The sequence below is a fragment of the Apiospora phragmitis genome (genome assembly GCF_038363925.1).
Source record: "Apiospora phragmitis strain CBS 135458 chromosome Unknown utg000010l:1.0-9815664.0:1.0-9183399.0, whole genome shotgun sequence".
Classification (NCBI taxonomy): Eukaryota; Fungi; Ascomycota; class Sordariomycetes; order Amphisphaeriales; family Apiosporaceae; genus Apiospora; species Apiospora phragmitis.
In genome coordinates, this window is record NW_027117409.1 from 6,462,962 (window position 1) to 6,475,319 (window position 12,358).

General features: G+C 51.6%; 2 protein-coding genes across 2 annotated transcripts; both read left to right on the forward strand.

Annotated features, from left to right (window-relative positions):
• Window positions 1-395: 395 nt before the first annotated feature.
• On the forward strand, window positions 396-5,898 carry PG994_011733 (separin; the record flags this gene model as incomplete). The annotated part of the gene is made up of 2 exons (XM_066863142.1): window positions 396-3,971; window positions 4,042-5,898. The coding sequence occupies 2 exons, from the start codon at window positions 396-398 to the stop codon at window positions 5,896-5,898; spliced, it is 5,433 nt and encodes a 1,810-aa protein (XP_066712252.1).
• A 40-nt stretch (window positions 5,899-5,938) lies between these two features.
• On the forward strand, window positions 5,939-6,761 carry PG994_011734 (cell division-associated protein bimb; the record flags this gene model as incomplete). Its single annotated transcript, XM_066863143.1, has 3 exons — window positions 5,939-6,184; window positions 6,244-6,519; window positions 6,576-6,761. The coding sequence occupies 3 exons, from the start codon at window positions 5,939-5,941 to the stop codon at window positions 6,759-6,761; spliced, it is 708 nt and encodes a 235-aa protein (XP_066712253.1).
• Between the last annotated feature and the right edge of the window lie 5,597 nt (window positions 6,762-12,358).

Sequence of the window (12,358 nt, forward strand, 5' to 3'; positions counted from 1 at the left end):
GAGATTGGAGATGCAGATGTGTATGTAAGTAAATCTTTAAGGCGAACCGATATAGGCAATTCTCAGCTAAGCCAAATTTGTCCATCTTGCATGAGCGGACCCACAAGAAAAGAGTGGTTGCTGTGCCTACCACGTCAATCTCGATTAGGCAAGTAGATCCACATTGATGCTTTCCAGAGTGTCCACGGTTGTGATTTGTATCGTGAGTCTCTTTTGCTGGTGTAGACCATTCTTCCATTCACACTCACCTAAGATAATATTCGAATTGCTAATAGAAGCTTTGCTTGCGCCCGCGTTGGATTTTCTGTTCTGCCCGACTGGATACCCGATACCTCATTTTTGGCACATGACGACATGATTAGGAGTCTAGTCCTACAAATTTCATCAAACCTTACATGGCTTCCTTAACTACCCAAGCTGACGCCATTCGAAGCGCCATCACCTCGGTTCAGACCTGCACGCCGACTATATCTGCAACACTCAAGGAACTGCTCCAGGGGACGGATACCGAGGTTGCTGAAGCCAAAACCGCGAAGGGAAGAACAAGAGCAACGCAGCCCACCAAGGGCAAACCCACAACTGCTGCAGCAAAGAAATCATGTCGCGCAACCAAGCAAGACGACGAGAGCAACAATGACGTGCTTCCACCGAAGGAGAAGGCGCTCCTCGCTACACAAGTCATCAATGCGACACTCAAGGCCTTGGGAGATGCCGCCAAATGCTCTCCTGCACCGGTTGCGAACGCCCGAACAGCTGCCCCTGTACAGCCGACCAAGGCCGAGCCTCGAAAAGGCCTGCGACGCTCCAGCTCCATGCCAATGACGCCGCTTCAACCTCGAACACTGAATCGCGTCTCGACGTCCCCGATTGCGACCAAGTCATGCCGGCCACAAACCGCAGCACCAGCATCAAGCGGGTGCTTGGCCATGGTCGAATGTACAAGAGCCGCGTTCGCAACATTACGAACTCTTTCCACCTCAAGGAACATCACATTGCCCGAACTTCAGATCGAATCTGGCATGTCATCATTTGTCAACAGGCTGATAGCTCTTAGCCTTTTCGAGTACGCAGTGAAGGAGCTCCGCTTGCTCAAGCGACGACTGGAGGCTGCTATTTCAAGGGGCAACATCAAGAAGGCGAAGCCGCCGGTGGCAGCTGAGGCAACGACAGCTGCGAGGACTCTTGCAGATTTGTTCGACTATCCGGTATTCGATGTAAGCACGCCTGTGGCCCAGCTGGTTGTCACATCCCAACTTCAAGCTTTACGCATATTATACGGCCTGAAAAAGTCATCGTACCTAGTCACGGCACTGCCTTTTCTGCGACCTACACACCAGTCCTCACCACTGGTCTTACTGCTACCTAGCCCGAGCGATACACCACAGAATCGCCTGAAAAGCGCCAGACAGCTTGAGAGCCTGGCCCAGAGTCTGCTATCACTTACACCAAGCGTCTCAGCTAACGATGACGGGGTAGCACTGGAGCCAAGACTCAGTCCCTCCCCAGAAACAGCGCTGGAGATTCAATCAATTGCTTTGAAAGCCAGGTTACATTCTTGGGGTTTGTCGGATCACAAGGGAGATCTTGACAAGGAACTTCTCTCTCCATTATCGCGATGTCTAGCTGCATTCAGCAGAAGGAGCTCAGGCGAAGCTTCTTCGAAATGCGCTGCTGCCATCTCTGCATTCGAGCAGGTCTGGCAGATGTTCGAGGCAATGGGGTTGCGGACTTCAGAATCTTCAAGATTACTGATGGCTGCAATTTACCAGTCGCTTGGAACACTTTCGCGTGAAGCCGGCGATGTCAAGGACGCAATCAAGTGGATCACCAAGCTGAAAGGCTTGACAAGTAGTAAGGACGATTCAGCTGCCAGATGCCATGCCGTGACTGCTCAGCTGCTAGCCCTATGTTTGAAGCAGTCCTCCCAGGCAGACGAGAGTATGATACTTGAGGTTCTGGATGGTTTACAGGGTTCATTGAGCGGCAGTACAACAGAGCTGGACGATCTTTTGACCAGCATTTGTCAAGTACGAAAGGCGACCGTGAGCATTGTACTTGGTGTGGGCCGATCGAACGCAAAACCAAACCCAACACGATCATTACTCGAAACATTACTTTTGCAGCTCCCCCGATTTACTTTACGGTGGCTAGGGAAACCACCTGCCTCTGGAGGGCCAACGAAGGACTTCCTACGCTTCGAACAACGACGACAACTCCTTTCTATATATATCCACCACGTGCTGGATTCGGTCTTGATGCTTGTGAAGGCGCTTCTCGAAGAAGACAACATGGCTTGGGACCTTATGGATTCTGTTTTTCAAGACTCCCTGGCAGTGTTGGAGAACATGGGCGACTTGTCCATCCTCTCAAGCAGCCCATCCGCTTCATACCATGTCAAAATATCGCATTTCTATTACCAGCAACATATCCTATTGCGAAAAAAAGCTTCCAATCCGAAAGACTGTTTACGCGCATTGCGGCGTTCTATCGAAGCAGTGAAACAACAACCCGAATCGGAACAGACCAAAGCCCAGCTCCTGGCCAAACAAGAGCGCCTTGCCGAGCTTTGCAGGACGTCAGGGAGAAAAGACGATGCCGCCGATGCTCTCCGATCTATCAGGGACTCTATTGTCCGTGAAGATATAGTATCACAGGTTACAGAAGCGCTGGCTTCTACTCCAGCTTTAACGGCTTGGCAGCTGAGTGGAAAGTCTCAATCATTATCCAGGACAGTGTGCACTCTAGCAAAGCTAGAGCCTAAGCCTTGCGACTGGACATGGCTCCTAACCGGAAGCGACAAGACAACGGCCCTTGAGCACGACCTTTACTTCATATATTCAACCGACGCCAAATTGCGCAAGTATCTCGAAGTTGGTGAGCCGCTAGTTGAGAACTTATTGCAGTCATACCCTTCAGATGATTTCCCGGTCAGGAGGCTACGAACTCTAGTTCAGCTCCTTACTGTCAACATTGAATCCCGTGACTCCATACGGAGCTGGGTGGAGGAGGCCAAGGCCCTATCGAAGAGTCTGGAAATCGGAAGACTTGGTGAAGATGTCGGTTTGGCTCGATATATTCCGCATCTGAAGTCCATGACCGTATGTCTTGCAGTGTTATTTGAGCTCGAGGTTGATTGGAAACCTGTGCAAGAAGCTGTCAACTTCTGGAGTTCTACTTTGGCGAATACTCGATCCTTGGAAGATCTCTACGGTCACGTCGATAACCCAGCCCAACTGCTCACGAACCTGCAGTCGCTTTCTGATTATGCAAGAATGAGAGGCATGGACTCGCTCCTTGAATCCATTTTGGAGCTGACATCTACGGTATCGAAGCTCCTATCACAAGACGATCCCGCGTGTCTGGTCGCCCAAAACACCAATCTATGCCTGCAGTATCTTACGGTAGGACACTCTACGAAAGCAGAAACTGTCCTGACCACGAGCCAAGTCTTGCTTTCACGCCCAGATGTACCTCATGAGATCGCGGCAAATTTCCACCTCTGCTCAGCTGAGTACCAAATGGCAATAGGAAACTACGAACGGGCAGAGAGGCACCTGGCTGATGCTCATGTGTCAGGGGTTGCCTCCATGTCTGACAAATCTCCCCGTAGCAGTAGGGCTGCGAGAAAATTGTCTATCGCATACGCCTCTTTCCTGCAAGCCTTGCTAGTTCTCGAGCGCGGTAATCCAGACGAAGCACTCCGCTATGCCAAGAACGCCGTTCGTATCCTATACCACGATTGGGCAAAGCTGGAAACAATGAAGTTCTCGGCTGGCAGCCAAGGCGACGAGCCATCGCAGGTTGAGACGTCAGAAGATGACTCCAGCTTTAATTCCTCGGTCTCGAGTGCTTCAGACGCTATGCGCGCTAGGACAGGGCCTGAATTCTGGGCCATGGTCTATCCCCCTTTTCCGTTTCGTATTGCGCCTGTCTTCAGTCTACGCACACATTGGAATGTTCCAAGAAACGATGTATTATGGTGAACAGGCGTTGAAGATTGCGAGGAGCACTAACTCAGCGAACTATATTATGCAATCCCAGGCTTGGCTAGCGGCAATCCATATGAAAGCCGGAGCGGCTGAGAAAGCTCTTGAGTTGGCATCGGAGATCAAGGGGTCAATGGCTAAGCTGGAACCGAACTTCTCGGCAATCAGGTTGGCCTGCCAGCTAAGCCAAATCTATCGTGATACAGCGGACTACGCTGCGGAATCTGACTTGCTCAACCAAGCCGAGTCAATGATTGCCAGACTGGACAAACAAGAAGCGAGCGGAGGAATGGATCTGGATAAACGGATGGCAAAACTGACCATCAAAGACAAAGCACCTCCCAAGACGACGCGACAGGCAAGGACAAGGGTGACCAAGACAGTCAGTAAGGCCGCGCCGAAAAGAAAGACTACCACCACTGCCGCCAAGTCCTCGGCTGAGCTGAAACCGCTGTCAGCTATAGAAGACAAACAGCTCATGTTCATGCGTGCCTCCATTCTTCAGCAACGATCAGCTGTACTACTCCGGGAAAGAGAGTGGACAGCGGCGGTTGAGGCCTTACAAACCGCCGGCGAACTGCCCCGTCTGTCAGCTGACATGACCCAAGACTCTCTCTTGATGGCTGTTGCGCTCATCGGCCAAAGCCTAGAGTTGATGGGGAAAGACTCGGTCTACTCTGCTGTTCTAGACTCGACCCTGTCGTTTCCGACCATTGCAGGTTCTGCCAGGGACAAGGCACTGGCCGAGAAGAACCAATCCACCAAGGCCTCCCCGCCGCGGAAAGGGCGAGCACCCTTACAGGAAGGGCCTCCGTTCCTCGAAACACTACGACAAGCCCGCGATCATCTTCTTGACGCCCATTCCGTTGCAGTCATGAACGGCGACGGCGTGCTCGTGCAACGTGTAGCTACCTTGCTCCAGAATACCTTCATCCTGTTATCTACGACAAATCACTCAAAGGTGTCTGGGACAAGCCATCCTGCTTATGCGACATGCTCAGTCGAGATGGCACGCAATCTGGTATGGCGCCGAGAGCGAAAGACCTCGAAACTCGATTCCAACAAAGGGGCCAAATTGGAGTGGCCGATGCCGGTGGAGGGGACGGACTCCCGGCGCTCCAGCCTATCTCTGACGGTCGATATGAACAAATTCCAGAAAGAGTACATTGACATCATCCCAAGCTCATGGAACGTCGTCTCGGTATCCTTGAGTGACAACAAACACGATCTTTGTATCACTAAGTTGCAAGCCGGCCATAGCCCTTTTGCTATTCGACTGCCTCTAGAGCGAGCTATGTCTAGAGACGCCGACAACGAAGTTTTCAACTTTCAGCAAGGCCGAGCTGAGCTCCTCGATATTATTGATGTCGCCAACCGTACTTGCCATGACGCCAGGGATATGAGCGCTAAAGGTGCTAAATCTGCTTGGTGGTCCGAACGAGAGTCTCTTGACGAGCGAATGAAGAATATGTTGGAGAACATTGAGCACACTTGGCTTGGAGGCTTTAGGGGCATCTTTTCTCAACACCATCGCCGGTCCGACCTGCTTGCAAGGTTTCAAAAGAGCTTCCAGAACATACTTGACAACAACCTGCCATCTAGGCGGCAGGTTCGTGGCAGACGCACAAAGACACCTACGGCCCCCAAGGTTTCCCTTGATCCCCGAATTCTCGACCTCTTCATCGGACTAGGCGATGCCACCATGCCAGACTGCGATTTCGATGAGCCCTTAACTGATCTACTGTACTTTGTGGTGGATATCCTCCAGTTCCATGGCGAACGTAATGCCTATGACGAAATCGATCTCGACAGGATGGTCGTCGAAATTACCGATGCCCTGCATTCGTATCATGCTGAAGCTAAGAGCAACAGGGGAGAGCCAAGAGCAAACGCATACGATCCTGGTGCTTGACAAATCTCTTCATATCGTTCCCTGGGAGTCACTACCCTGCATGCAAGACGTGGCTGTGTCCCGGGTGCCTTCGCTAGCTTGCCTCCGCCGTTCCATCCTCGAACAGCGTGCTTCCCTGGAGTCTGGACCTTCGCCCTCTGAGAGCGCAGAGCAGGAAACAGAGCCGCTCCGTGAAGGCCACCACATCTCACGCAAGTCGGGCACTTACATCTTGAACCCAGGCGCCGACCTCAAGAACACGCAGTCCGTCTTCGGCCGCCCCTCTGTCCGGCCTCCCACTCAGCTGGTCAGCAATCGAGGCCCGCACCCCAACCGAATCCGAGTTTGAGTCCGCCCTTGACCAAGTCGGACCTGTTGCTCTATTTCGGCCACGGCTCGGGTGCGCAGTACATCCGCGGCCGCACGATTCGCAAGATGGAAAAGTGCCGCGCTGTGGCGCTTCTCATGGGCTGCTCGTCGGCGTCGCTCACCGCACCGGGCGACTTCGAGCCCCACGGCCCGGTCTGGAATTACATGCTCGCCGGAAGCCCTGCGGTAGTGGGCACGCTGTGGGACGTGACGGATCGTGACATCGATCGGTACGCCGGCCGGCTCTTCGAGGAGTGGGGGCTGTCCCCCGCGGTACGTTTGCGGAGGAGGAGAACAGCAACAAGAAGAGCAGGAGTACCGGGAGCCAGAGGGGCAAGAAAAAGGCTAAGGCGGCGGCGACATCATCGTCGGATCGAAGTGATGATGAGGGTACTACCAGGGCACCCACGAGTCTTGTGGAGGCAGTCGCTAGGGCAAGGGATGCCTGCAAGTTTCGGTACCTTACCGCTGCGGCGGTCTGTGTCTACGGCATCCCGGTCTATGTTGGCAAGTGAGTTGAATGGTGCATTTTTGGCTTAGAGGAAAGGGGTTTTGTGTATAGAATGTTAGAGTTTTGTGAGCATTGCGAGGGCGTTTCAGTCTTTGGTTAGGGAATTAGAACTGTTATTATTCAGGTTCCTGGTGCATAGCTCGATACCCTTTCAATTCAGTCCCTTGTCGCAGGAGAGAACGGTTTCCAATAAAAGAGTTTTCGCGTTTCTACATGATGTTCGCTCTGCTTGTCTGAGAGATGTGATACTACAGTTTCAGGGCATTGGGGGGGGGGGGCAATAGAGTCATTTACTTTCACAGGGTCGGTCAACCACATTGCAAAGAGTTCTTCAATTAGTACTTTCGCAGAAGAACGAGTGCCTAGCCCCGGAAGGTTCACATAGCTATAACAGTTTCTACAGCCTATAAAGCCGTGCGAAAAAAAAAAAGCAATTGAATGGTTTGACTTTTACTTGGCTCAGCTTGCTCTTCCTTGATTCATGTCCACGTACCCAGTCATTATGCGTGTGCCTATATCACGGCGTCTAGGATAGGATTCTGTGATGCTCGAACATGCACAATAAGTCACCTGGCATATGATGGTGATTGAGAAGACCGGCAATAGCCAAGGCCATGCATGCATGTCTATTTAGGTTCCGCACATTACTTCCTCCGTGGCTCTCTTAGCGGAATCCCGAGGGAGGTAGTTTATCCACGGCCGCGCGCCTCTTCGCAGACTACATACTACCCTCTAAGATGCGAGGGAAGACAGATTCCTATCTAAATAAGAGGACAGGACCGCTTTTGGTACTACTTTGGGCCATAGCAGTCCAACGAAACACCGCCTCAGAAACCAGGGCTATGGATGTGATAAGTCACAGGCCAGGCGAGCAGAAGAAAAATAGCATGTGGCCATGCGAGACCCGCAAGTGTGCTCTCTGATCTGCTGTGCGGCCTTTGTCTACCCTGGAACAGCAGCAGGTATGTTCCCAGTTTGATGCTTAGTTATGAGGCCCTACTTAATCAGCGTAGGAGAGTAAATGGGAGACTACCTCCATCTCACCACCCATCGAGTATGTGATAATGGTGAGGTAGACGTTGCTTTCTTAGATCGCAAGTTCCTCGGCTCTCTAAGCAGCGTAGGAAGAGGGTAACTAGCTTGTTCCAATACTGCGAAAGAAAGAGAGAAAGAGTTCTTCGCAGCGATCTCACACAAGGGATGACAATGAACACCATCGCTCACTCGTCTGGCCCCGCACAGATGCTGGCGTGTGACAGAGATCTGTCCTCGCGCAAACCCGTCATGACCTTGCCAAAACTATTCTGGTCCAGTAGTATAGCGGGTTTGTCTCCCGTCCACATCGTAGATCTTGTAGACCTAGCGGGTGCTCAACAGAGGTGTACGGTACTACGTACCTAGGCTTTGCAGATGAAGACACACGCAGCGCGCACGGCTTGTGGAATGGATTCGAACCACAAGACTGCTTTCTGTCTTTGAGGCATCAAAGTTAAGAAATTTACCCCGTCGCCTCTGGCAGGGCCTCGTGGAAGCGTGCATGACTTTCCTAAAAAGGGGTGGACAATCGAACCTCCTCGGCTCACGACCCGAAAGAGACACAAGACACGAGCCACAGCAGAATTCGGCCTGTATGCACATAGAGTATGCAGGTAGAGTACACCTTATATAGCAAGTCGCCTTGTTAGGGTCGAGCATGCCGGTGTATCCAGCCTTGGGTATTCCAAGGACGGCCTTTTGCTAAGGATCCCGGAGTGCTCAGTCCGATTGGAATCGGCGGCAGAATAGGGCGATATATAGAATCGTGGCACAATGGTGACTGCTTCGGGGAATTTTACATGGATCGAACCTGTCTGCTCTCCGCAAACTCGCTTCCTGAACGGGCCGAGTGGGGAAGAATGTCTCGGCCAGTTGCGTGTGCCAGTTGTAAGTCTATAGCCAGCTTTCGTTCCTTTTTCTTCTTCCTTCTTCACTGCAGAGAAAAGACTACCTAGTGACAGTAGCCCACGGCTAAGAGAGGCCCCAGAAATGTTGTGTGACTATATCACAAGCGCAGCTCGCTTCGATCCGGCCAAAGGCAACACGTTTTAAAACGCCCCCTTCTTACCAGTTACTTGGGTGACAAAAAGCTGGGGGAAGCGGACATTGCTGTGGGATCTTGAGGTCACACAAGTCACAATGCAGGGACGGTGACGGGTAGCGAGGAAAGCTGTTGACAACCCCCCTCCCCCTTGGTTCACGTTTAAGCAGTATTGCCTTGTTGGTGTATACTGCAGGACAGGGATGCAATGTTGACAGACCAGGTTTCCTCATGCATGATGGCTTCACTCGATGTACTAATCCGACCTGTTTGGCGGCTCGGAAGAAGCTTGGAGGGGTCTCGCGCTTGCGGATGCAACGGCTGATGTTCGTTTTCCTGGGGTTGATCAAGCAAGCCCATCCAGTCGTGCCAGAGAGCCAGGGAGGCATAGAGTCGAAGGCTTCGAGACTTCACCACCCCCCGGAGATTACAGATGCTAGAATAGATGACGGGCAGGGTTGATGGAGGGGCTAGTAAGCATTTCTTCTGGAGTGTTACTATTGCCTAGTCGACTTCAAGCAAGCATTGCGTTATTGAGAGAAAAGACGGAAATCACACACACACACCTTTCTGCAAGCTACCTAATCAGCGTATTATTCTATTGCCGTACAATACGAAATGTCCCGTAGGTACCGGTAGGCGCTGATGGTGGCTGGCAATAGCAGCCAGCAGCTGTGCCTGTCCCTGACCCTGACCTGAGACAAAACGTTGGAACTTTGTACATGGATAGCACAGCATTTTACAATCTGTCGTCCTTGTCGGTAGTACCTCCTGTACCTCGAGCCAGTCACTTCCGGCTCTTCTTTGGATGGGGCCGCAAGCCGTCCACTTATCTCGGCTTTTTATCGAGTCTCTGGCCAATCATGATGCGGCTTGTCGAAGGAAATGGCCCTTCTTGGTAACGATCATCCCGTTCCAACGGTGTTTTCACCACCGCCGTTTCTATGTATTGATCTTTAGGTACTCATTGGAAACAACCCAGATCCATGCCCACCCATGCCTTGATGCCCCATGCCCTTGCCCATGGCCTTTGTGTGTTCAACTATCTATGTAATAAGATTACTATTGGTGTATGATAGTCATAATTGCAGGCTAGATGGAAACGCTACTACCAGAACTGGAAACTGTATTTGGCTGACAGCCTGCCTGCAAATGAAATAGATCCGAGTCCAGCAAACACGACCGGTCGCCCTGCAGATGCCATGCCACATCCCCAGTCATGGCATGCGTGCAGCCGGCGAGGTAGGTAGGCAGGCTGGTAGGCGAGGCATGGCAGCATGGCGTCTCCCTTTCCCCGCCACTTCGAGGTGGTGTTGGATGGTGTGCACTATGTAATAAACCATGCATTGGAATGACAGGTTGGTGTGTATCGGCCAGAAAAACCCCCGAGGATGGAAGAGGCTGTTTGGGTCGCCGCCAAGTTCTGAGCTTCCCGTTCTCTATTGTAGCTGGCTGTGGCGTCAGGGATCTTCTTGTTCTTCTTCTTCGTATGTACTTTTGGCCTTTAGCCCTTTCGAGCTTCGATGCGACCATCCGCATGATCACCACTACCTACCCATATCCTGGCCGATGAAGCAATTGGCAATATGACCATTCCTCAGCAAGGTGGGATTCTCATCAGCTCTCATTATTACACGCCATCAAAACTCACATTTTGCATGAGTATGCGTGCCATTCACTATACCCCCTACTGTCGCTCGTCACTTCGTCTACGTACATCAAGACCTTCAGCTACTTGGAAACTTGGAGGCAAGGTATGCATGTATGTAGGTACAAACCAAACCTTCCCAGGCAGCCCGTACTTCTCTCTTCTCTTCTTTCTCTTGTTGATGTAATGCTCTGATGTAATGGCAGCACCCCACCCCCCTTCCCCCCTCCGCCGTTCCCCTCGACTCCACCCAGCCGATCAAGTCTTCTGTTGCATTCATACCCCGGACCTTTAAGCTCCACCTCCGGGTTCTACCTAAGTATCCGTAAGAAGGTAAGATTCCATTGTGCCCTACCCATCAATTTGAGATGTGCATACCTCTTAACCATACCTACTATTGCATTGTCGAACTCGGGTCTGGCGCTGGCTGGCCTGGTCTGCTGTCTTAGCCAAAGGCATTTCAGGCGCGGCTGGCAAGCAGCACGACACACGAGGCAACACATTACGACACATGTACGTTGGCATCGTGATCACAGCTTTTCTCCTTCTTATTGCCGACTCGGAACATACGGCCATGTCTTTGAATTCGCTGCTTGCTGTATTATTGCAGCTGCTTTCCGCGGTTTGGTTTCAATGCAATATACCCCAGAATTGACAACCTGTCAGCCAGACACACCCTACACGTTACTTTGTAAGATAGGGCACGGTATGCCACACGCGACGGGCGCAGGTCATCTCAACGCTTCGTATACTACCGGGGTCATTACGAGTTGTAGTTTGAGATATTGATGTATGGGTGCACTACTACCTGCCAATGAGATACAGATGCAATGCAGGTGTCGATCGACCACAGACTACATTCGGCCCGGCTATTCTTCTTCGTCATATGGAAGAGAGGAAGCTTCAAAGTAAGACTGCCCTTACTGGCGTGACGTGACCTGTCGCGACTCGTTCATCCATCAGCCTGGTGCTATCTGACGGCTCTGACGGCCGTGCCAGGAACCATAGTGCCTCCATCCGAAGAAAGATGGTTTCCTGGCTAGATCCAAGTCCAACCGCATGCTTCCCACAAGCAGTAGCCGCCGCGTGGAGCACACTCCAAGTCTGTGCTCGTATGTAAATGCAGAATGTATTGATTCGCAAGTTAGGCAAGTCGGTGAAATCCGTATGGACGGGAATGGGCCTATCATGAATGCGGGCTTACTCAAATATAAATTCACTGCTTGGGTGCCGGGCACTTTTAAACGGCCTTTCATTAGCGGTCCGTCCTGGTTCCCCCAACGACAGGACGTCCCTTACCACCATGACTGTTCTGATCAGTGAGGTCTGCATGTCAGTGGTATGGTATGTACGACTACGAGTAAGGACTTAACCTCTTAGTTCGCATCCATGAAGGTTTCCGACCCGGCTCGATCTGGAATGGGTCGGGTTTAATAATGGATGACATACAACCTTCTTCAAACATTCCCCTCCTGGCGGGATCCCTCAGCAGGTTCCGGGTAGGGCGAGCACGCAGAAAGGGTCGGTCGGATGAGCCACGAGCTTTACTGAAATCGTGGACAAGTGTGCCTTTAATCACTCTCCGTCTCCGATATTTCCTGACGATCCATCACCTGCTACCTAAGGTAGATGGAGATATTTCTGTATGCATTGTTACTAGTACATCCATTTCCCACTTGGATGTCTTCACGCACACATCAATACTTGTTGATGTGCAAATTGCAACAACACACACACACACATACACCATACATACACCATACATACACATACACACACATACACCATACATACACATACACACATGCCTCGAGTTCTTATCGTTGTTGCCTGATCCAATAGTTGCTTGTGGCCTTGATCGTCACCACGCATCCTC